General features: G+C 37.2%; 1 protein-coding gene across 8 annotated transcripts in view; it reads right to left on the reverse strand.

Moving 5' to 3' along the window:
* The window catches only part of RAP1GDS1 (Rap1 GTPase-GDP dissociation stimulator 1), a 102157-nt gene that overhangs the window by 19801 nt on the left and 55829 nt on the right, over positions 1–26527 (reverse strand). For 7 of the 8 annotated variants that reach the window (XM_074905539.1, XM_074905538.1, XM_074905541.1 and 4 more), the window contains 2 exons: positions 23031–23156; positions 6736–6882 (listed from right to left, as the gene is read on the reverse strand). In XM_074905539.1, the coding sequence (XP_074761640.1) occupies positions 6736–6882; positions 23031–23156 (273 nt within the window). The remainder of the gene's footprint in view (positions 1–6735; positions 6883–23030; positions 23157–26527) is intronic. The other variant, XM_074905543.1, reaches the window with a different exon arrangement.

Raw genomic sequence — 26527 nt, forward strand, 5'->3', positions numbered from 1 at the left:
CTTCATTCCAAACTGACTGTAAAAAGTCTGTCTCTGAATAGGAAAATTGGGGAGGGGGGAGCTGGAATGGTTCTGTGGAGAAAATGATCGTGTAGGAGAACTCAAGTTACTGGTAAATAATCTGTTTTCATCCTTGGTTTGTGATTGTCCCCTGCAGACACTTAAAAATTCTGAAGGAAAAATTGTAGTCACGGAGAGTAGGAGAACAAAGACACAAACCATAAATGCCATAGAAAATTATGTGGAAAGAAATTGCTTTGTTACTAGACTATGCCTTTAGTCACTCTAAAATCACTTTATCCAACTGTAATGGACAAAGAGACAATTAATCTCCATGGGCTTCATTTGGCAAAGCATTCTGACATCAGAAGCATAAACTCTCTATTTTGAGCAGGGTTTTTTCTGCTGTCTCTTTCATAATACAAAATATATAAAAAGTGTGGAGGAGATGATGAGTGGAAAAAGGGAAATCATACCCATCTTTGAAAGGAAACAGAAATCTTAAGAGCCAAATAGAAGGATATATTGTTCAAGAGAGCATGGAGCGCACTAATTGAAGGGCGTCTAGAATTCCCAAGTAGGAAAAAAGGAAAAAGAAAATATACTAAGAAAGAACAATATTACTGTGTCAAAACCCAGGCATTACACCTGACTCCATACCAGTCTCATTTCTGTGGAGTAGAAGAATGGCACCTACACAGGAAGGGTCTACAGTGGTAGTAAGGGGTTACAAGAATTGCCAATAAAGTAAATATTGATGTCTTAACTGCAGTAAGAGCAAGGATAAATTATCTCGTCTGCCAAAGACAGGACAACCCTGTGAGTCACAACACTGCATAGGAGGCAAAACCTTTGAAAATAAAAGGCTGCCAGCAGCTATTTGTTATGTTTATACATAAGCCTGGGATTGTCATACAAATTCTGAACTTGTCATTTACATCTGTCATTACCACCAATAGGAGGCTCTTTCTCTAGTAAATACAAGACCAAAGTCTATTGAGAAGTTTAAGAAAAGTATTAGGCTTCTCACTGGTATGGAGACCTACAGCACTATGTAGTTTAGAAAATTCAAAACATGTAAGGGGTTCAGTCTTAGCTGAAGGGACTGACAGCAGTTCTCTGGCTGTCATACGAAAGACCCCCAGACTAGGTAACTTGGAATAGCTGCGTACCTCAGCCTTTCATTGCAGGAAGTGTTAAGGCCCTACCAGAGCAGGAGACAAATTCAGGAAGACACCTGCATCCATCCTACAAGCAGTTGCCTGAGACAGGACTAAGGTGAGCCCTGAAGCCAGGCAACATTGTGTCTCAGGATGAAACAACATTTCTATCAACCTCCTAAGCAGAACTTTACACATAGTGAGCAGGAAACATGAAAAACTGAATGCCTCTTCTGAATTTGTGACAGACTTAAAGCCACAGAAGAAACTCTCTCAAATTTTACACTGCTCTCACATGTTGCACTAGGAAGATGCCTCTGTATTCTCTTCGGATGAAAAGCACTGACAGTGATGCTGTACAGATGCATATATATATATATATATATATATATACAGGTAGATAAAAGGCAATCAATACATGCGCCAGCACAAAGAATTACCTACCTAAAACTTGAATTTCAATGGCTCCATGTCCTTCGGTGACACACATGGAAACTCCAAAGAGTAAGATCTGGGGAGAATATCCCAAATTGAGAACTTTATTGGGGGCATTTGAGTTTAAAATGCTGATTTAGGCTAGTTTAAGATTCTGGACAGAATTTCAGAAAACAACTAGTCATTTCATGTTTCATCAGTAACCGTGATTATAATGCTAAAGGAAAATTTGTTTTGTGCAAATTGGTGGCATAATTTTGTACCCTAGAGGAACCTGCTTGCAATCCCCACATCTCTGTTAAATCATCATACAACATATAAATGATTGTATTGATTATCTCACTATCATAAGAAACACACTTTTTAACCTGCTTTTACATGCTTTAAGTGACTTTGCATTTAAGTATACTTAGGTCTTGAAAGCATGCTAGACATCTTTAGCTGTGATGTAGATGAAACAACCACGGCAAGCATGAAAATTAGCAAAGGTAAGTCTTAGAAGGAAGCATTACTGAAATATCGCTGTTAGATCATAATAATGGTGCCATAAATCTCCCTTTCATTTCTTGTGTATTTACATAGCTTCTGCAGATGGCAAACAGTGCAAATCAATCCTCAACATTCATTCCAGTAGCTAAGTTTTGTGAGAATGAGGCTTGGCAGTTGTATGATTTAACATCAGAATGTTACGTTTTACAAAGGCACTGAAGGAAAGATGACCTTGATAGACTGAAGTTTAATATGAAATGAGATGAGGAAGCAATCTATAAGCATAATTATTTTTATTTATATATATACGCCCATCTATTAATATACGTATACTTTCACACATGCATACTGTCCCCAGTCAACTTCTGATCTCCAATTTGACTACCTAATAAGCCAATTGGCCTAATTCTTCCATTACTTCTGTATTTCTTTAAAAATGCTTTCATAATTTGTTTTCTAAATCTCAGGAAACAATTAGCTATCTTATAGACTGATCCCATTAACTTGTAAATAGTCTTGGCTCACAGGACTGAGATCTGCAGAATAACTACTCATGTCACTAACTCTTATGTGAGTGTTTGCATATGATTATTAGTTTTATTAGATTAATTATTAGTTTTTCACTCTTTATCCAAGCCTGCTTTGCTTCTTGCTCTTAACCAGATTCATAGCTACACAGACACTATATGTAAAGATAGGACATTCTTTACTGTGAGGTTGGTGAGGCACTGGCACAGGTTGCCCAGAGAAGCTGTGGCTGCCCCCTCCCTGGCAGTGTTCAAGGCCAGGCTGGACGGGGCTTTGAGCAACCGGGGCTAGTGGAAGGTGTCCCTGCCCATGGCAGGGGGGTTGGAACTAGATGATCTTTAAGGTCCCCTCCAGCTCAAACCATTCTATGTCTTTATAACAGTCTTCAGAACCCACTGAAGGGTGCCAAAACAGCAGCTTTAAGCACAGGTGTTCTGTACCCCAAAGAAAGTTTGCATAGGTTGACAAAGAAGGAGTTATTATAGGTTTTTGTCAAGACTTATTTCATTCAAGATCAGGCTGTGAGCAAAACCATTCACAAATGTGTGATGCGTGTTTCATTCCTAGCCATACCTGCAACTTTGCATTTTAAGAACTAATAATGAAAAGCAGGGATGAGCTATTTGTGTCTGATTGAATTCGGGTAGTAAAGTACAATTACGATGGAGAGAATCAAGATGATCAGGGCTGAAGGCAAAAGGATGCATTCCATCAGAAAAACCTCTCTGATTTCTAGCAAAGCAATTAAAAATCAACACTTCTTTTAATCTTAAAAAAACTGCAAGAGATGCCAAAGCTGAGTTTGTTCTGTTAACACTGTAGTGACTAATGAAATTATAAGATACCAAGGAGACAAAAGAAGAATTGAGAGACAGCAAGCAGACAGCACAAGAACCTTGTAAAGGGAATCTTAGTTTTAAAGCTTAGACTACAGTGTTATGAGTGGAGTTAGAATTGCAAGCTGCGTGTCCAGAATCGCGACAACATACAAGAATGCTCTATTAATTTGGTCTGTTTAGGAAAAGAATGTATTACTTGTAGCCGCTCTTCAGTTGCCATTTGTAAAACTCATGTATGATAAATCCCTGTGCTAATTCAAAAACTTGAAGTACTCAGGAATTAGTCTCTCATGTTAAAAAAATAAGGTAGTTGATAGCTATTAAAAATAAAATAGTAGCTATTGGAAAAAGAGGGCAATTAGTTGACTGGGAATGACAAACTGTTTACACTCAAAAAAATTTACATACTCTTTGCTCATAAAATGCTAAGAATTAGAAAATATTAGGGTGTTCACAGATAATTAGATGCAGCTAAGAACCAAATGTGCTTTAATTGTCCTTATCTGGATAGCTAGTGCAACTTAAAAGAGTGCAAGTCATTAAAAGTGGTAATCTTCACAGTCCCCACCTGTAATTTTGTAACATAGCATGCTAAGCAGGTAAAGATTACATAAGCAAGAAAAGAGAAGGTAGAAGTGCTATTTCAAAGACTGAAGCACTCCCTTCTTACATTTCTAATATTTTTCCTTTTATTTTTGTCCAAATTGTTTCCATAACTACAGACAAAGCAATCTGGGACTCTAGGCTGCAATCCCATATTCCTCATCCTTTAGAAAAACCAACGCAGTGTTTATATTCTCTGTAACACAGGTTCAAGTCCTTGCAAATAAATTGTGAGGGCAAGCTGAGTTTTCATGTTTAACAGGTCAGCAAAGAATGACATTTGCTCAGAATATTATCCACTTGATGCTGCAATGCATGGAAGGGGTTGTGAGTTTATTTGACACTGACTTATCTTGAAAATTTACAATGGTCCGCAGGTGATATTTTTAGAGCAGTTCACAACTATGGTACAATTGTACTTGTGGCTCTTAAAACTAGCAAGACAGGTCAACTACCCATGTCTCCATTCACATTGCTGCAGCTACGGTCACTGAGTCTTCTTCGAAAAATTTAATTCTCTAACTCATTTTCTTTTCTCTCTCTTTTTTTTTTTTTTTTTTTTTTAAAGTATTGATTTGGCAGATTATTGGGGCTTTAATTAAGTGGTTGACCCAGTCGGTGAGCAAATTCACAATGAAACTACAGGACACAAGTCTTACGCAGCATACCCATGGGTGCTGGGCCAAACAGGAGCTGGGTCCCTACCAAAGGGTCCTTTCTCATGGAGACCACCAAGTATGTGGGGTAAGGTGAGGGTCTGGTAAGCCCTCAGCATTCCTCCCTGATGTGGTGGTGTGCACCGAGATCCAGGAGCTGGGAATAGCCCTGGATTTCTGACTTCTGACATTGCTTCAGCGGCTCCTGTGAATACTGTGTCAGTTCGTTAGTTCTTGCAAGATCAAAGATGTCATTTAGCAGAGAGCAGCTAGTGAATCCTCCTAGTTGTCACTGAACTACACAACTGCTTTATTGATTGCATCAGAATAAGCTATCTTACTAGATGGAATGAGTCATTTATTCAATGTTCATAATAGCTGAACTGTTCAGAAGCTGCTTGTTTGGGAGATTTATCTCATAATTAGTTTTTCTAGGGAAGATCTGCTGGGAGCTTGGTCACTGAAGCAAAACTGATACAGTATCTCTACACAGTGCTTCTGGACTCTTCTGTCCTGAGCTACCAAATATAATGGCTGCTCATTAGTCTTTAATTAATCCAGAGGATTCTGGTAGCTTAGAACTGAGAGTATCTATTTGCTCCAAATATTTTAACAAATAAAGAAAATATGGAGTTAACACTATGAAATGTAATAAAATGTGACACTCATGCAGACATCAAGCAAAACAGTTCCCGAAAACTGTGTGAAATAAAGCAACTAGAAAGTTCCTATTTGGAGAAGAAGTACTGTAAAGAAGTATTCTTAGATAATATTAGGAAAAGAGGAGAAAAATAAGAATGTAAGAACAAGAGATGAGACACATACAACAGTGATATTTGGAAGTGGATAAGTAACAGAGCTGAGAGCTCTAGAGAGATGACACAGAAAGCACACAAGGAAACTATGCTAGAAGAGATGATACAGCAGATTAAACATTTATACAGTAAAGATTTTAAAAGAAAAAAAAAAAAGAAGTTAAGCCTATGTGGACCATCCTGAAAAGTAGAAGAGTTTTGGGGACATAGGTTTGGAAAATGAGTTACAGCAAGTGATAACTTTAATGAAATGGTGAGGAGCTAATAAGGAAGCTACTTCTTCCTAAGATAACACTACAGTTCAGGAAATGGGTGTGATTGAAGAAACAATGTGATTAGCTAACTACATTTGCATTCTGTGCCATTACAAGTCAGGGGAACAGCCTCTATTTAGCTTTCCTCATTTATCCCAGTTTTTTTAGAGATTCGTATTTTGAAAAACTTGAAAATGTGTGAATGCTGTAAAATATGCTTTGGCATATTACCACGCTTGCATGCAGAAGCAAACTAGGTACTAAAATATCAGTACGTTTGTACAACTAGTGTAGAACACTACTTTCTTACCCTCAGCGGTCAATGATTTCTCTTTTAAGATACTATCTTGTGTTTTTGTCCCAGCCCCTAAACATCTCTATTTAATGGGATAAAGAACATAAACTTATAATTTGTAGACACAGAACAGTGTTGAACATACAAGTAAATGATTGCCTATTTATCTTAGAAGAAAGTAGCGTGCTTTTATATACATTTCATGAGGAGAAAAATGATTAAGGCATACAAACCCCCAAATCATCAAGACAACACTGCATGCCTGCAACAAATCAGTCTTACAGTGTTGTTTGATACTAAATGAAAGATAGAGAGAACTTAATGTATGTAGCCTTCTAGTTTACTTCTGTAAATCTGTTTTTTCTAAAGTGTATGATACATCTCCATGTATTGCTTTTAGACAAAGAAGTAAATTACAGGTGTTGATTTTAAAACTTTATATGATATGCTCTATGGAATTGCATCAGGAAGATATCTAATATTTTGGGGAATATAACTTTACTGAAACAGAAAACTGTATATGTGAATTGAGACACTTGATCTTTTCAGAATAACTTAGGGTTAGTATCCACAATGTAAATCTACAGTTGACTTTAACTTTTATATTTTTGATGGGGTTGTTCTCCTGGTAGACATAAAGCAAGTTTTCGGTGTTGTTTACCATTCTCATTGCTATAGTTCATCAGCATGCCACAAAAGACAGTCAAGAGCTTCTCACTGGCTGGATCTGTTTTACTGCACAGTGACCTTATATGGTCTACTACAATATGTGCACCACCTGCATGGTCAACTGCGTTCCTGCCCTCATCTGTAAAACAAAGAGTTACATTTAAAAAAAAAATGAAATGAAAACCCACCGTAGAGTCCCAAACATAACAGTAATCATACAAAACTACAAAATGAAGTTTTTAAACAGAGTGAATTCATTCCTCCAGTGTTGTCAAATTCATAGAGAGAGATGCTTGAGGGCCAGACAGTTTTTAGTGCAACAGAGCTAGGAAAGTGAAAACACCTACAACAAAAGGAATTAACCACCTGGCACTAATACCTTTGTAAAGAAGTTCAGTGTTTAAGGCAGAGCTGCTGGAGCTGATAATATTTTGAAGATACACTGGGTTTTGCCAGAGGGAGGTTCTGAGCACTTTCCAAAGCCTGGTCCATACACCCTTGCAGACCACATAAATTACTGTTATCATTATGCAGATTGAGAAATTGAAATACAGAAAATAAATTGCTTAGGTTACTTAAAAACAGAATGGGGAATAAAATGGACAAAGCAGAGAGAGGTATTACTTCCAAGTCACAAACTTTTCCTGCACTCACTGCCACACACCATGTTCTTTGTACTTCTGTACCTGAAAATTAATACCATTACCAGATTCTTTTTGTATGGCTGAAAGAAAAATTCACTCTGCATCTATAAAAGGCTACAATGTTCTGAGGTGTCATAAATAACACACCATAATCTTTGTATGGAACCCCTTCTGTATAACAAATCAGATTTCATGCATTGGTGTAGGAATAAAGGAAAAATTGGCCTCCTATTACAGTGGTCGACAATACCGCTTCCTTTCCCAGCAGGCAATCAGCAACAGACAACAGTCAATAACATAAATTTCAGGGTTTCCAAAAGGAGAGACTTTCAGGTGAGTTACAGTTGGTATCAACTGGAATATCTGGATGAAAACAAAACCTTGGGGGTAGTCACTAACGCAAAAGTTTTGCAAAATGAGAAAAAAAAAATCCTCTCCTCAATTTCTTAATGGAACCAAAGCAAATCTCATTCCCTTGTTATTCACCACTCAGTCATCACTTCTCTCTCTCCCCATCATATGTGGCAGTCAAGCTACCAAGTTTTCCTCATTTGCAATGTATTCAGTATGAAAACCAAGGTCGTCTGCATTTATAATATGATCTTCCACTATAAAGAGTTCCAGAGCTCTGCAAAAAGAAGTTTCTAAATCTTCCAATTTGTGTTAATACTATTTATGAGACATATATACCTCTTACATACTATATATAAAAAGATTCTGAGTATTGTATATACACCTATACTATATATATTCATAAATATCAATATACATATATATGGGGGCAGATATAGGGACCAGATAATTTGCTAAGTGGAGCTGAAGGAGGAAGTGTAAATCTTGGTGGATCTTAACTATTAAATTTATTACCAGAGTAATAAGTGTCTTGCAGAATAACTGAGATATATTCAACAGAGGGAAAATGTCACTCCCATGACTGTCTCCAGCTGGGCATGAACTCAGGACATCAGGGGACTGTGTGTCACTGCAGGTATATATATTTCATTTTGAAAAAAGGAGACACTGGAATCTGTTTACAGTCAAACAAGTTCAAGATAAGATTCTGTGTCAAGGAAGGACTATAAAAAAGGAGAAATATAAAAGAAATAAATCTCTCACATCCTGGATGCAGTGACAAACTTAGGCATAATGCTGAAATGAAAGGAAGTCCTACACCGAAATACAGCGAGACAATATAGACAGGCATTCAGATTCAGTGCTTATATTTACCAAAACAGCAGAGAAAAAAGCCAAAAAAACCCTCAACTTGACTGGAATATTCCAGTATCCTGTTTTATGTATCCTCTTCTCGTATTTTTTATTACAGAAGTTATGCAAATACATGATTTTGACTCACAAAACAGGTGTGCGAAATGAAATATTCTGGATCAGATGGACTAAATGTGGTCCTCAAATTACTATAATGCAATTGAAAACAACAAACTAAAACCATGATAAAATTAAGTTTGAGATAAGAATCAGGAGTCAAGCTTGTTCCTGTGTCTTGATATGGAACTGCATATAAAACATATAAGCAAAGAATAATATAAAGGTAGGGTCGGGTGAGGGTTTGGAAGCAAGAGTTAAAAAAAATCAAAAACCAGTTACAAGCCAAGTTCCTTACCTGGATGGAATCTGGCACAACTCCACTGAAAATAACTGTGTGATAGATTTTCATTTGTTGTAAGATATTAACTCATATATTCTTTAATTTTCTCTGGTTTGTCAAAGTTACGTATCAAAAACTGCTTTAAGTACTTAATAGTCTCTCACTTCAAATACATGACAAAATTCTTTTCCACACAATATTTTTGTTAGGTAGATAGATAATCAGCTTCCACTGTGCTGACAGCGAAAGTGAGGCAGAAAGACTCAGAAACGAATCTCACTCCAGGAAATGTCACTCTGTCTCTAAAGTATACTCAAAAAGTTAGGGTAAAATGAACTTCAGGATGTCTCCCAAGCAGGTGGCAGGCTTGGACGTGACTACATAGGCTGGTAGATTTGCAAAAGAGATGCCTTAATTGAGTTTGTTGCTCTACCTCTTTCCCACGTTAGAGCTCACCCTGCATAGCTGCTTCTCTGCCCCAGGCAGTTGGGTGAAGAACAGACCTGGGATAGTGCTATAATTAGGATCTCCTGGTGCTGCCTCCTTATGCCCAAAAGGATTAACTCAGCTCATTAGTGCAGGACCATAGAGAATCCTGTACCAGAGGTAGGTGGAAAATTCTGAGTCCTGACTACCCACTCCAAGCTCAGGCTATATTGTTGCATCCCCAAGCAAAAAGTGTATTTCTGACTCAGAATACTCCACGTACTTATTACTGACTCACTTCTCCCTGCTCCGTCGCTAAGAAACAGATTTTGCACACAAGAATACTCACTGAACTCCAAATGATTTACAGTCAAAACAAGACCACAGTATGTTGCTATGTCTTGTTCTCAACCCAACTATTACCTTGCAGTTCAGCAGCTCTATGAACTCCCACTCTTAACGTGCTTTCAGCCTCCCAGAAGCTGTGTTGAAATTTTTTCCTGTGACCTTTTTAAATAAACATTTGCTATTCCTAAGAGATCAGTGATTGAACAGTTTAATGAGAGCATTCACATTTCTGCTTAAAAATGCTTCACTACAGCTCACAAAGGGCAATGCTGTTGTATAGTTTCTTTTTTTTAAGTACACATAATACTGTTTAAAGATGACAGAATGACAACCCAAGAGACCAGAGGGATTTTTTTTTTCCCTACAAAATGTACAGTAAGATTTATTACAGAATGAATTGTTACTTCCACAATGTTCTTTAGCCCAATGCAATGCAACCATCTCTAAGAATTAGTACAGTCTCTTTTTCTATCCTGATTTGCTCACAGGAGTTTTATGCAAAACTGAGTTTTAATGTGGATTATCAAATTACCGTGACTGCTCACATTCCCCTTAGGAACAGAGTCTTGTCAAATTTCCCTGTGGCTCAGCCATGTCTGCTCCAATGGATGCCCAAATCAAAGACCAAAATTTTTGTAGTGCATATGATTGGTAGGTCTTTAAAATGCAGCACTTAAGAGTAATTTCAATTCGCTTTTCCCAAGATGTACTTGCATAATTTTCCCTTGACTTTTCTTCCCTGGTTTTCTAAACCCTAAACCAAACCACTAAGTCCTAAAAGGTTGACAAGAAACAGCTTAAAGTATGGAAACAACATAAAGCATAAGCTATATACAGCCACCGAGTTATTTCTAAAATACATGCACCAATAGTTTGACTTTAGTCACCACTAATGTTATTATTTCTGGAAATATAGTTACATCAGGCAAACGGCTGTGCCATAGTAAAGGCAGATAGCAGAAAATCTTTCTGAAAGTAGCTCACATAGTGTTCTTTAATCTAAACCTTAAATTAACTTTGTTGTTTTCATATTGGGCCCTTTTTAACTATAAAGTTTAAGCTCTGCCAATCCAAATGACATTAAAGAAGCAGATGCATCTCACACAGATTGGGACAAAAACATTTCTTATTAATGTTCTGTTAGGATACAGAGCTGTGTCTTCACAAGAAAAGAACCAATACAGTTTCAGACAGTTCTAAAAACTCATGTTTTACCCAATTTTTAATTAAGTTTTAAATATATTGGTCTGGTTCCTCCATTATTCCAAATGGAGGAAATTAAGTTTTAAAATATATTGGTCTGGTTCCTCCATTTTCTCTTTGTCATCTCTAATATTTAAACTACAGTTAGTAGTCTGTACCTCAGAAATGATCCTGGTCCTGCAAAGATGCACGCTGTTATTTAAGTGTGTATATGGTGAGTAAACCCACAGACTGGTAAAAATTACGATTCTGATGATGATGGCATCATAGCTATTTAAATAACGACTAAGTAAAAGCATAGAAAATTATGTTCAGTATAGTAATGTACTGAATGGTTGTTTGAAAGCCTGTCCCATTTTTTTGTCACAAAAAGGTAAGGTATGAACACTCTGAATTACCTTTTCCTATGATATCTTTGCATCATGACCACCACAGAGCCACTGCTGTGTAAACAGTTTTTTGCTAAATCTTTGTTACTGTATCTTCATTCTGAAATGTGAATTTTGTGTTTCACAATATGATTTTATGAAATATTTCTCAGTAGGGGCCCTATACTGGTTTGCAGACTCAAAATGCACAAAATAGATTTAACCTTTAAAAAGCACCAGAAATCACAAGTTACCATGTTGTTATAATGTTTATTATCTATGTAGGATTCAGAAAAATACACCCGTTTCTCAGATAATCACCTAGAAAACTACTCGACAGCACTTCTTAAAAATTATTTATTATTTTGGTCTTAAAATTTAAGATTTGTACTTTGAAATGTTCTGCTTTTGTCTTCAACTGGAAGCCTGAATTCTCCTTTCTCCAATTTATGTTCTACAGAAGTTTATTGGTGTAAATAGTTGTACTGGTATTAATGGTGCAAGTCAGCGAGGGAAATGATGAGTTGTATGATCAAGGTCCCTTATTTGCATAAACCAAGCTGCTAAGGCAGCAGCTTTTGGTGGCGTGGAAAAAATACATATTTCCTTCAAAATTCTTTTACTCTGCAATTGGGTGTAATGACCAAATCATTTAAATTACATAATGCCATTTTACTTTCAGTGCTTCATCTTTATTGCATTTGGCTACAGTTCTTGGCTGCTTTTTGACCAAAGTATTGTTTAGATTAGACCAGTGTTTTATGGATAACATTTTTTTAATTATTATTTTTTTAAAGATGAACCAATTTACAGTTCCAAGGGGTGAAGGGAAGAGTTCTTTCTACACGTTCTATTTTCTTCTATTTTTTAATTAGGTCCTCTTTTCATGTGTTTTTGTACTGAGGCATTCATCTGCTCCTGCTACTTAGTCTTTCACCTGCAGTCATAATCTTCTGTGATATCAAACTGGCTGCTGCAGAGGAAATTATGATGTAACATACAGAAAATTATGACCATGCGTGGGGAAAAAACAGCAAGAGTAGAACTCCAAGGGAAAAAAGGTCCTGCTTACAGGTTTTTCTTACTAAGAAAATAGAAAAAGAAAATATTCAAAAAACACTGTTAGGGGCAAACTCTTAGCCAGTGTAAACCACACCTTCTATGTAGACATTAGGAAAAACATTGCTACTTATATAAACTGGGAGTTTACCTTTTTTTCCTGTCTGAACACTGTAAAGATAAAACTTTTAATGCAATGCTGTCAGTTTTAATACTTGACCCTACTTTTTATCTTCAATCTATTTGTGCATGTTTTTAAATTGCTGGATTCTGGACCCTGTCAATTATTTAACTGCAAGACTACAGACTATAACCATATTACAGAACACAGCAGCGTTGCATTAATTTTGTTTTTTTCAGGGAAAGTAAGCTTCATGTAATTATAGTGTGCTATTATTGTTCGCTGTTTTTTCCATGTCTTCTGTGCTCTTGTCTACAAGGCACAGGACACAGCAATACTGTGTTGAGTTTCATGTTTTAATAATTTGAAAGATAATTTTTGGGATTGCTCTGCCTATCTTGTACTGAAATTTATTTTCCCTTTATTTAATTCCTTAAGGAATTATTAGACTGATTACCAGAAGGACAGTTTTATTTGCTTATTGATTAAAATCAATCAATATATGCTTAAAATGTTTGCTTTATGAAAAAAAAAAATCTTTAATTACTCATATCAATGACTAACAGGATATCAATAGGATATCAACGCCAACAAGCCCTAATCTCTCTCATGAGTATCATGGGATGTCTTTTGTCTACAGTCAGGAGTTTGGCAGAATGTTTGAAGGGATGGGTAAATGTGCCAGCATCACAATCTACCTGATGTTATGCTGAGGCAGCAGTCAAATGCAAGCCAGATTCAACTCCACAATTTAATTCCAATAAAATTTGCTTATTTTTCATATTTCTCTTAAAAATAATTTCTTTCTGACTTCAGACAAAAGAACAGTGATGAGTTTACTGTTTAAGACTTTTTAGTACTCCACTTCCATTCTACTGGTGGACCTAAGACTTCAGTATAATAGCAGACATCTTTATCAGCAAGAAGATATAAAACACCACTAGTCTCAGTACTGGCAGGTAATTTTTTCTGGATTCCAAGGAGATTTGAGTTTTAAAGTGTAGTAATTTCCACCACTGAATTCTACTTGAAAATAAAGAAGCCAACTAGTGTGAAAAAGTTCTACTTTTCTACTATATAAAAGTCAGGTAAAGGCCCTCAAAGTTGAATGTAGCACTTCTCTCTGCCTTCCTTTTCATGTGCAATATGCTTACAGCAGATTCTTCAGCTGATTTTATAACTCCTTAGTAATTCCATTGCAGTCAAACAAATTACGTTTATGAGAGTATAAGTCAGAGCTGAAGCCAGCCTATGCTTATTATTTCATACAACACAAAATAAATCATGGAATTCAATTATACAGTAAAGCATCAGGCAGTTTTTCTACACTGGTAAATAGGCATTTATAGCATCTCATGCTATTAACAGAATAAACCTGCAAACAGCGATTAATTTAGAATTGTTACTCCCAGGCCTTGAGTGCACTTTTGTCTCTCTGAAAGTCTCCAACAACAAGGGTGTGAACTGAGCATGGCATGGTCACAGTCCAGTGCAGAACAGGGGCTTTCTGCTGAGTGCTGCTTGAAAGGAGCTTGGCAAGAGGCTTAGCCTGGTGTGTGAGGGGGGTACTGCTAGCTGAAGGAGCTCGAAGGAGCTGTGAGTCTCCACTGGAGCAGTGTCAGAAAGTGTGTAACCCATGGGGAGTTGGAGTAGGTTGGGAAAAGCCCGAGAAGTGAAAAAAAAAACCAAACCAAAAAATCCGCCATAAAGCACATCTGCAGGTCCTACTAGGCCCTGGGAAGAAAGAAGAAGATTCAGAGAAGTATGAGAGTAATTCATGGAAATATGAGAAAGTAACAAATGGTGCTGGGATCTAGGAAAAGCTGGGGTGAGTCTTGGGCTTGGGGTCAGTGCTATCCCTGCCCCAAATAGTGAAGCCTGGGGGTGCCTGAGAGGACCCGGCCTTCTAAAGGAACTCCAAGAAGCAGCGTGTAGACTGTTGCTTTAGTGTTCAGCCTGCACGGAAGAGCTGACCTGTAGAAAATTCTTGTATATGAAAGATTGTAGGATACAGCCTGAGAGAGACCAGCAAACTGTTTTGGTTTAGGAAATCTTTTACTTCATTAGAAGAAAGCAACCCACTGATTTGACTGGAGGGCAACTAGCAATGCATCACAGCCCATACTCAAAAGGCCAAGTGATGCCAAGATGTGGTTGATAAACTGGACACTGTCTTAGGTAAGTGACTCTTTTTTTCAGGGAAATGTGAATGCTGGTGTAGATAGGGTATTCAGGGCATCCATCCTGACTCCTCAAGACATTCTGCTGGCTGGACAACTAACCACACAGCAGTCTCAGGATCAAGGAGGCTTAAAGACCAACTTTGTTGATACACACTGACACCACATGTGACAGGAACACATCTTTGTTAATGCTAACCATCTTGCTGTTATCTGTAGTTTTGCCTAACTCCTTCCTCACTGCCTTTTATCAAATACTTAGACTGCAACTGCCTCTGATGGGCACTGTCTCTTGATTATATTAGTGTAGAAACAGATTTAAAATCTCTCCAACTAAACAACCTCCTGGTGCTCTGGCTGAGACATTCAAGAGCTTCACTGCATTAAGGAAAAGATTTTCACTAATTTAGTTCTTTGTCAATAATGTCCAATTTCTGTTTCTGAGAGTTGCACAGTACTCCTTAGATATGAACACAACAAATGTAACTGAATTTAGGTGGTTTGCATGTTGTATGTTAACTCTATGTTGTAATTGCACTGTATGAAATACTATATAAACCAGATGCCTGTGTAACTATCATGTAAACAACTAAAAGGCTCGGCCTGTGCAATGTATTGGCCCACAGAGTTGCGAAAATCTGCAGAAGTGGACCTGAGAGTACAACAAAATTATATTCTACGTTATTATTTAAAAAGCTATGATTATATAATTTGACTGTACTAAAACACAAGGTTAAAAGGGGAAGAACAATGGCTGCATGCTTAACCAAAAAAGTTAATAAACACTTCCCAATTATGCATAAGCAATGATTAGCAAGATAGTAACGGATTCTTTCCGTGGTAATTCATTTGATGTTTTTCTACCATTGCTGATTTAGTGACGACTGATATTTCTAGACGTATAACGCCTACTCTTCTAAATAAAGTAGAATAAGCTGGACACTTTGGCCGTGTCTATACACCCAACTAACAAGCTGTGCTTTGTATTCTGAGGGGGTTGAAAGCATTAACATGTGACTGTAGTTATCTATAAATATGAATAATTTCAAATATCCTAAAAGGCAAAGTGAAAAAAGACATGAAAAGTGAGATTGAATTAAAAGAGTTTCATATCTTGTATTGTTGATTTGATTGTTACTGAAATTCTGAAAGCTTTTCTTCCTGATAAGGAATTTTTTGTGTGTTCATAAACATTAGGAGAATTCCAAGTTTTTGCCTTTCCTACTTTGTTTAGCTTTGAAGTATGAAGAAATAGCTTAGTCCTTAACCAAAGTTTGAATTCTTAACTTGCTTTGAGGGTGGCAGCAAGATCTAGTGAATAAAGCAGGATTTAATTCCAAGCCTACTCATGACCTTCTTTAAGACCTTGGAAACACCTTTCATCTCTTATATATTTTTTTCATCTTTTTCTTTTTTCAATTTCCTTGTTGCCTATGAGTTCTATTTTGACTGTAAATTAAGCGGGTGTCTCTGAGCCTGTTGGAATATGAGCAATACACAAACTTTACAGACTGTGATGGAAATGCTGGAGGGGGAGAAAGTAAGGAATCAGAAAAAAATCTACTTTGTTACTTAGATTTTATTTTCTTTGTACCTGTACTGGCAGAATTCTGATCTACTTATTCTGCTTATTCAAATAATCTTCCTTGAAAAATCATGAAGACGAAAAAAATTTGCACTGCAGAAAATAAGCAGGACCTATCATACCTATACTCTTTAAAACAAACAGAAAATCAGGCTTCATACCTCTTGAAGAAGGAAAAAATTGCAAGTCTATGGTTTCTTTTGCTTGTTTGTTGTTTTTTTTTATTTTTCTCTGTCCTGCCCTGCCATGTGGGTTTCTGTTAAATTTTGGCTTATGTCATGAGAATTTTGCCACTTGTTTCAGTAAAGTTACTATTTAGAATGTAAATTTTAAAAAGATTAATAGCCAGAGAATGAAAATTCATGTCTCGTATCACATCTCAAATGGCTTTTTCTGATGCTCTACGAAGACTTCCTCATCATTTGATTCCATTTAGGCCACCTAAAGGGTAAGTAAACTAGAAAAATATTGTTTAACAGCTTCCTAAGAACATTCATGATTAATTGCTTATAAGTACTAAATATTACTGTGAAAGTACATGTTGGCATGCATACGGTATGCTTAGTTTCTCGCTGATGCAATACTTGTGCTGCAGAGGATTGGAAAAAATACTGCATTATCAAGGACTTCTAACTAAAAAAGTGCTATAGTTTTCTAAGACTGACATGCCTCGGAGAGGTCAGATCTAAATGTAACACACTATTACTGTACAACTGAAAACTAGAATTTTAATTCTTTACAAGCTGTTCTAAACAATCAGTTTTCAATCAACAAGTTAAAGCCTCTGGTCTCAATATCATGATACTGCTTGGGAAACAGCTTAGTAGGTGGCATTTGCATTTGGTAGGATCTAGTACAATGAAAAGTGAAAGACTGTGGTAAGATGCTGTCTGGCTGCATGAATCAGGATGACCTTCATAAAAGTGACTAGCCAGCAGTGTGCCATTATCAACAGCAGTTGTGTTCTAGCATTCTGCTGGTTTTCCATATGGTACTGAAAAAGGTTATGCCATTTTTTAAAGAGAACTGAATTTGACTCTTTCCAGTATATTTAATTCTTAAGCATCTGGCTGTCTGCTTTAGATGCTGAAATTAACCTCATCTCCTGAGAGGAGATGTATGTAACTATACAATGGAGTAGCTTCTTATTTTTGTACTTAGCCTTTCTTAGCAGATCTCTGCAAGAGGTCTGTAGATCCTTATAGGATGGGCAGCTGAGTATACAGAATTTATAGCACATGTCAGATCTTTTTAACAAGAAGCAGTATACTGTTCACGGTCTGGTGTTAAGGCTGGGATCAAGAGAGATCTGGGTCTATGTGAAAGGCCGCATTGCTGAAATTCAGCAAGGAGTCTTGCCATCGATACAAGTAAGACTGGGTAGATAACAAAGAAATGTACAGCCTGGGAGATGAGAAAAGGTTCCAGTAAGTTTCCTGCAGAAAAAGGTAGATAAGCAGCTGTCAGAGGAGAGCCTTTATAGAATGAGTAGGTGTTTTTAGTTTCTTTCCAAATCTACAGCTGTTGTACCTAGGTTGGTGGTTTCATGAAGAAACAAGGTTGTGGACGAATGCAAAAAGCAATAGCTTTGAGATTCCCCAGGGAAGTCTCTAAGCACTACCATTAATGTGAGTATTATGGAAGGGCAGAATGGGAAATTTTTCATTTCCCTTACAAGATATGTGAAGAACTTATTTCCCTTCAATAGCTTTCAGAATATGTGGGTGCTCTAAACAGTAGAAGGAACTATTTTCTAATGGATAAAAGTCTAATCTCAACTGAAGCCAATCTGAATGAGTCCCTCTAGTCTGAATCTAAATATCCTGGCTCTAAATATCCTAGCTTTTCACTTCTTACGATGATCACTTTTATGGTATAATAATGGTAGCTTCTACAGTGTGCTCAATGATATATAAAACCACAGGAAAACAGTTTTAAACTGGTTGACAAACTAAAGTGTGTAACAAACTACTGGTGGAAAGATCACTGAGATTAAGGTAGCATGTGCATCACAAACTTAAAAAATACTGTGAGGCTATTATCTGCTAAAAAAATACTACTATTTTAATATAGCATCATCCTCCATTAAATTTCTTGACTAAAATTTATCTGGTTGGCCTGATCTTTCATTTATACAAACTGCATTGGTGCGTGGCACGTCAGAGTGGGATGTCTTTCTCCTCCATTCTCATGTGGGTCTTGTAAGAAGGCAGGCCTAACTTGAAAACCGTGGTCTCATTCTCCCTGTCCCCCAAGCACTCAATCTTCCACATGATTCAAGTCACCCCAGCCTACTGAGAAAGAAGCCAGCAGAGAGCTGAGGGGTGTGTACTAGCCATCAGGTTGTTCATTAAGTGATCACAAGCTGCCATTGGGATAATGCTGTTCTTTAGCTTAATCTCCCAGCTTCCAGAGCTGATGGTAGCAAATGAGTTTTAGGCTTTATCTACAGCAGAATTAAGCATTCTGCTCTGACCTAAGACACTGCTTTTTGTAGCATGAACCATGTTACATTAAATGTAACCCTTCCCAAACAATGGAGATGAGATCTTCATGTTGCACGTGGAATCAAGGTGCAATGGGAACTTAGAAGAGTTTTGGAGGTATGCCCTATTAGTTTGTAACATCTGCACATCTGTAACAGCCCTAAATGAACAAAGTTACGAAAGAAACAGCACTGGGGAGAATGGCAGATGGGGCTGTAAAGAAACAGTAGGAAAGTAGCTATAATTTGATTTGGGGATGAAGAGTGGCGAGGCAGATAGAAGGATGGGTCTTATGTTCTGACTGGACAATGCCTAAGAATTTAGCTTTGATTATGTCCTGGCTTTGGCTAGGATAAAGTAAATTTTCTTCCTAGCAGCTGGTATAGTGCTGTGTTTTGGATTCAGTGTGAGAATAATATTGATAACACATTGATGTTTTAGTTGTTGCTAAGTAGCACTTACGGATTTTTCAGTTTCCCATGCTCTGCCAGTGAGCAGGTGCACAAGAAGCTGGGAGGGAGCCTGGCCAGGACAGCTGACCCGAACTAGCCAAAGGGATATTCCATACCATAGAACGTCATGCTCCGTATATAAACTGGGGGGAGTTGGCTGGGGGGGCTGATCACTGCTCTGGCATCAGTCAGTGCATGGTGAGCAAATGCACTGTGCATCACTTGTCTTTTCTTGGGTTTCATTTTTCTCTCTTTTTGTTATATTTCTTTTCATTACTACTACTGTTATTGTTATTATAACATTTTATTATTGTTTTTATGATTATGTTATATTTTATTTTAGTTATTAAACTGTTCTTAACCCATGAGTTTTGCTTTTTCTCCAATTCTCCTCCCCATCCCACTGGGAGAGGGAAGGAGTGAGCGAGCAGCTTGGTGCTTAGTTGTTGGCTGGGGTTAAACCATGACAGATTATAAGTAAAAAAACATAACTGGTGGTTAAAAGCAATGAGTGGGCTAGGAGCTTTACATCTAGCAACAGAGTTCAGACAAAATTCTGTCCCTGAGTGAGGCAGAGGAATCCGTTGTCTGGGGATACGGAAGTACAAGCAGCTGTACTTGGTACAGGCTGTAGATACAGTGGAGGAGAAAGCAGGAGGGAGAGGAGGAGAGATCACTTGGCTTTGCATTTTCTACTTTGATGAAAATTTGGGGGGCGAGGTGTATGTGGCATTCACTAGACAGAGCATGTAGAACAATTACAGGCTGTACAGGAACATGCAGTAATGTATCTTGTTAAATTGTAGGACAGCACTGAACAGTCTACATACTGTGATTAGTTAAATTCACTGCTTCTGGCTTAAAATCTTTTTGGTTACCTCAATTGTTTCTTTCATCTCTGCATACAAGAGGAAGGCTGAGAGAAGCCTCATCAGTACTAACAAAGCTTCCTCTACTCTGCTTTGCAATTACATTTGCCTGTATTCTTAATGTTCAGAGACTCACATAAAGTAGATCTCTTCACAACATAAATACTTTTTAAAAAGATGCTCTCAAGACTGCTTTGAATAAATTTGACCTATTTTTTTCCTCTTTAACTGTTTACAATATGCATTTTATTCTCTGTCGTTTCCTCCATGTTCAAACAGGTGATTCAGTATTATTTCAGGGGGCTAACAATGATGAACACCCAGACAGTAACACTGTGCAAGTGTACTTCAAACTCAATAGAGAAGGAAATTTGTCAGTAAGTCAACAGGTTTTCATTTCATGTTTTCTGTGAGGAAATGGCTCTGTTTAGTAAGGTCTCTGGTCAGCAAGTGTGTAATTCCCCTTTTAACTGGTAGGTACTAAACCTCTTTCAGCACTGGGACTTAGTCATTAATTACCTTTCTACAATGGCTATGTTCCAGGGGGTAGTCCCTCCTGAACTTACATGGAAATGGTCTTGCCTTTATGCAGCAATTCTGGGATCTCTGAACTCCGAGAAATCACTGCCATTTTCATTTAATTGAGAAAAAGATTTCAGGTGATCCTTCTCCTTTGCAAGGCCACTTTTAAGAGACCCCTCCCTGTAGGAAAAGCCATTTGTTCCACAATTTTCATCCTGTACCATGCAGACTTCTCTCAGAAATAAGACAACTGATTAACTCCTTTTCACATAAACTGTCACTAAACAAAGTGATGCATGCTTGCTGGGATGAAATACAGTATAATTGGGGCTTTCAATAAATAGAAATGTTTCTATGAGCCATTCAGTATGGGCCTAATTTCACCCTAATATTGATTTAGTACTTAAAGACCATCCTCATTACAGCATGTTATAATTACATGGGTGGTAGATGTGAAAAAACAATCATGTATATGGTAAAATATAGTTACTGAAGTATTTCAAGTTCCTATATGAATCCCAGTTATCAGCTGCTTTTGTCTCAATTGAAAGGAAAAAGACTATCAATACATAACATTTTTTATTAGAGCTATTGGCCTCCACAACTTGTCTTTGTTATACTTTAAAGCCCTTTGTTAGGGAAAAATAATAGTCATAGATTAAATTATATTAAATTTTATGGTAATAAGCACATTGAAAGTATTTGTCCTAAATAAGAATTTAGGATGATATACAAAACTACATAATCATTACACATTAATTAAGATAACATAAAAATTAAAGTCAGGTAGGGTAGATGTGATAAATAAGCACTGTAAATAGCCTTTTCCACTCAAATCCAAGATGCTATTTTATTACACTTTATTCATTAATGTTATTCAAATACACAGGGAAGGTAGTGACTGTCCTCTCACAGGAGCACAGCAACACACGGCATACAGAACACATCACTGCCTACTGTAGATTATCAGGCTCAGCTTTGCTCCACAGAAGGGTAACACAAGGCATCATACACCTTTTCTGTACTGGCTAAGTCATGCACTGTAAAAGTCAGCAGTAGCCCACAACACCTGATACTACAAAACCATTTTTGTGTGTCCTTACTGTATTTCCTGAAAAAATGTGGGTTGAACAACAATGGCATCAATAGGTATGTAGATTTTACTTATATGAAATAAACCAGTGCCACCTGGGAGTAAGCATTGTATCACATATGACCCTGAAATAAAATATAGTAAATAAATTATGTTACAGAAAGCTCAACAGATTCTACTTGAAGTTTCCATGGGGAAGCAGTTGTTCAGCTGATTGGTCACCTTAAAGAAAATCCTAAATGAAAGAATTATACATTAATTTCCTCAAGCAGTAGTTGTCTGTAAATGAAAATGCCAGCATGGAAAATCCGATTAACTTCCCTGAGGTCAAAGGCAAGGTAATTTAAAACAATATAAAATGTAAGTTTCCAAACTAGGATGAAAAATACTAGCAAGGAGAAAGGCTACTAATAATTCAGTTCTTTCAACAGATAGTATTCAGAACAGCAAAACCTTTAGTAAATGCAACACAATACAAAGACAATTTCTTGCCATATGAAATAAGGCACTAAATCTCAAGATAACAAAAGGCTTTTACTATTTCACCTCACTTCCCATCTGCAGACATCTATAGGCTTCTAATTCCTTCATGTGCATAGAATGATGTTCCTGGTGTCTGTGTTTCTGTACCATATTTATTGTGCCCTGGCTTTTTAAAGTAAGGGATAATGAGGTTGCATTTTCAAAACACTGCAAACACTGGTTTGGTTTTGCAAATGACATATCCATGCATGTAATCAGCACATGGAGTCACAGTTGCATTTCAAACTCAGTTGCTTCGCAGTGCAAAATTTATTGTGCCCACAAAAACCTCCCAAACCTCCCTCCCCCATAACCCCTGACTACCAAAAATACCAATATGTAATCTCGGAGCAATTGAGTGGCATCATTTCAGCCACATATGTAGCTCTGCACAGCTCTGAGACTCGTAGAATATGAATATTCCCTTCTTACTCTGTCTTTTCCCTTCTGAGAATTTCTGTTTGAGGAAAAATTAACTATTCAGGCCTCTGTGTATGTAGCACCTGCTCTTTGAAAACCTAGCTCATTATGTTTAAAAAAACCAAACCCAGGATCACAAATCTTTTCTATTCTTACATCCAGATGTATCACAATATTGAAACAGGCTTTTTTAACCTTTCTGTCACAAAAGCATGATGCAAGTGTGACATTCAGTTATCCCATACAATCAGAAGAGGCGTGTGGTAAACAAAAATCAAGAAAAGAGGAAAGTGACCCCCCAGGACACAAGGTATAGGACACCAAAACATTCCCCCTCCATCCTACAAGAGCATTTATAAGATCTGGCGTATTTCAACACTCACGGCTATCGTAGCATATATTGCCCAGGGCACGTCCTGTTTGAAGCAATACTTCCTGGTCTTTGCAGTTTAACAGCTGCACCAAAGGAGGGATCAACCCAGCATCCACACATGGGTTCCGCATGAATTCTGCAAATAATGCAAAGCCTGTTAAAGCAAGTCGGCTATTTTCAGTGTCATCCATTCTAGTCACACTGGCATTGCAGTTCCGCCTTCTGTGAGAATAAACCCATGCATAGATAAACAATGTAACTTCTCATGCAAGTTCTTAGAGAACACACCCAAATTAGCATTTAGGTTTACATTCTTTCCATTATTTGTTAATTTAGAAGGAATTAAGAGTATTTAATTGACTTCCACAGAAACTAATTTAACATAGCTCAGACTGAGCATGGTTTTAGCATCATAAAGTGTGGTTTTAGCATCATAAAGAAGTGCTGAACAGTGAATTCACAACCTTTTCCTCTACTCCAACAAATTCATCATAAATTAAAATTACTAAATAACACAAAAGACAACATAAAACTGGTATTCATACTCCAGAATGAGCAACATTTTTTACTCTCTACTCCCTTAATTAGAACCCGTAAAAAGCTTTTGCTCTGGGAAAAAAAAAAAAAAAAAAAAAAAGGAATTAAAGCAAGAAAGAATGAGAAATACAAGAGAGATTATGTGAGACCAAAGGCCTATACCTTTCCACAGTCTAACTGATGCCCAGCATGGGAGGAAAGCCAGAAGACCCATCCACTGGAAAGATCTCTCTGCCTTTCTGTCCTTCCTTTCTGCTGTGTCCCGCAGTCACAGAGAACCAAAGTATTATTTCACATCCATGCAAGTCATACAGAATTATCCTGGTGTCAGAGAGATAAAGGACTGGTCTCCAGAAGAACCTAGTTAGGCAGGCACTGTGCTGTGCCTTTTACAAGGGAAGTTTACAGAAGCAACCACCTGATACACCAATAGTGTTACTTAATAGTTTACTACAGGGTACCCTTCAGAGATGTAGCATTGTACAAGGTAAAGGGTCAATATGTTTTTGATTTGTTCTGAATTGCAGATTATGTTTCTTCCTCATCTCAGACTATGTTGGATCTTCCAAAATCAGTTTACCTTTGTGTTACTTGGTCAGTTAAGAGACAGAATGAACCAAGGTGTACAATCCCCATAAAAAGAGATGAGAAAGTTTTTCTGATTCTGGATCAACAGAACCCCTCGCACCAATAACTCAAGGATTTCATACAATGCTTGATGTACAAATACATCTTCTGAAATGCTCCTTCTGTTGCACCTATTTTACAATGTTCTTTGATGTTTCTGTAGCTACAGAATCTTTTATCTTTTGTAGTTAATCTTGCAGTGTTATTTTAGCTAAAGAAATAATTGTGATAGAGGTAAGCAATCTTCACATGACCAATAAGTAGATGAAGTAGAATCAGCAATATCTATACACTTCCACAGGTCCAACAGAAGACAGTAGTCAGCACAATATTGACCCACCTCCCTACGATACTGTAACATTTTAAAACTGTACACACTTATACTGTGATAAATGGTGATCGTATCCATTGTACTGAATAGAACAAATAACACAAACATCTGTTCTTTAAAATTGGTCCTGCCATGTCCTTGTGTCCTTGTAACTTTTTATCTATGTCTTTATCACCCACTTTCATATTCATCTCAATGTTTATTTACTAAAAATTATTAATAAATAAAAATTACATTCTTCCATCTTCTCTGTACCCTCAGCCTCTTCCTCTCTTAATTGCCTGTAAAATCTCTTCTCTGTTCGTCAGTTTCTCCCTGCTTTACTTTCTTATATATAATTTACCATAGTCTTGACATCATCAAAGTCAGATTTTATTTATTTTTTTCTCTTAGTCGGTGTACTCTGAAATGGCACTTGTTCTCTCCTAAAACATTTAGAGGTCTCAGTCTGTTCTGTTGTATGTTTAGGTTCTTGCTCAAATGGTGAAAAGGAGTAAGAAACTCTTCCTCCACCCTCTCTTCCTCCATTTGGTATTACCAGAAGCTTTCCATCTCCCATTCGGCAACAAAATAATTATGCAATATGCTGAGCAATTTATCAAGGGCATGTAAGGGTAAGAAGTAAAAGAAATGGCATTAAATATAGCAAAATAAATCTGAGACAGCACAAAATTGTGGTAACTGCAACTATATTTGCAGGTGATACTACACAGAAGTAATAGAAGAAAGATAAGTTAATCAAGAACAGAATGATTTAGTTAGAAGTTTTCCACTGACCTGATGGAGAAATTAAGCAGATCGTTTGAAGAAAACAGTGAAGAGTGGCTTAAGAAGTTAAGAGAAGAACCACTGAGGAGAGATTAACATAAACCAAAGGAGGACAAGATTTCAAAAAAGAAACGTAAGTATTACAGATTGTGAAGCTCAGGGTAGCAAATGCATCTGAGCCTTCAGTGTGCTCACAGTTGAAAGGGAAATGGCTGTAGCTGGAGACACAAGAGTGACTAAAGGGGGTTTTGTGTGTTTGGATATTTTAAATGGGAGAGACTAACATGAGATCATGTTGGGAGGAGGAAGAGTCATGTGAGCTGGAGAGGTGAAACAGAGCAAGAACACAAAGAGGTGAAAAGGAAGAGATGAAACATGACAAAATCACTGACGCAAGTAGAAGGATTTGATGTGACCAGATGTGTGTGTGTGTAGGATCAGATGAGGGGAATGGGAAAGAAAAACAAGAAGTGAAGAAAATTATGCTCTTTGATCAGTAAAGCCCAGAGTCAGAAGCACTACTCCTAGTTCTGCCACTGCTGCATGGCATGACCACAGGGAAATCAGTTCAGTTGCCTGGGATTAACACCTACTGTTTGTAGGATGTTGATAATGCAGGTTTCTCAAAGCGCCCTGAAACTTGTTGAAAAAAGATGCAATATGAGCATGAAATGCTCATTTTGTTATGTAAGAGGACAAAGAAAACAACAGAATTCAAATGAGGTGTTCCCTGCTATCCTGCTTAAGCAACTCTGTCAACAGAGTTAGAATCCAAAGAGAAACACCCAGCTCATCTCAGTCTCGAAAGCACTGGGCACCCTAAATAATTTCTGAATATCTTTACTTTAACCTTGGCTGCCAGAGGTCCCAGTTACACCTGCTCTCTAAGAAACAGACAAAAACTATTTTGTATGATGAACCAGGTAAAATGCTAGCTCTTCTGAAGAGTGTACTCCTAACAGCAATTTAAAAGCTGTCAGGGAAAAGGATATATTAGAAACTATTCAGAGATTTCATGTACTAATGCAGATTTGAAAGGTACTGGCTAAAATGCTCTGTAAGAGAATCATGCAACAATGCACAGTAATCAGTTAAGCTGTTGTGAACATTGTTTTCATTCTTTTGCCCTTTTGAGGTAAGAGCTAAAAGGACTAAGAATGCAGTTGACTGCAATATTCTAAATATACTTACTATGAATTCATAAAGCACAGAAAAAGCATGTGATACAGTTGCATGAATCTTTA

Source organism: Athene noctua, chromosome 4, assembly GCF_965140245.1.
Source record: "Athene noctua chromosome 4, bAthNoc1.hap1.1, whole genome shotgun sequence".
NCBI lineage: Eukaryota > Metazoa > Chordata > Aves > Strigiformes > Strigidae > Athene > Athene noctua.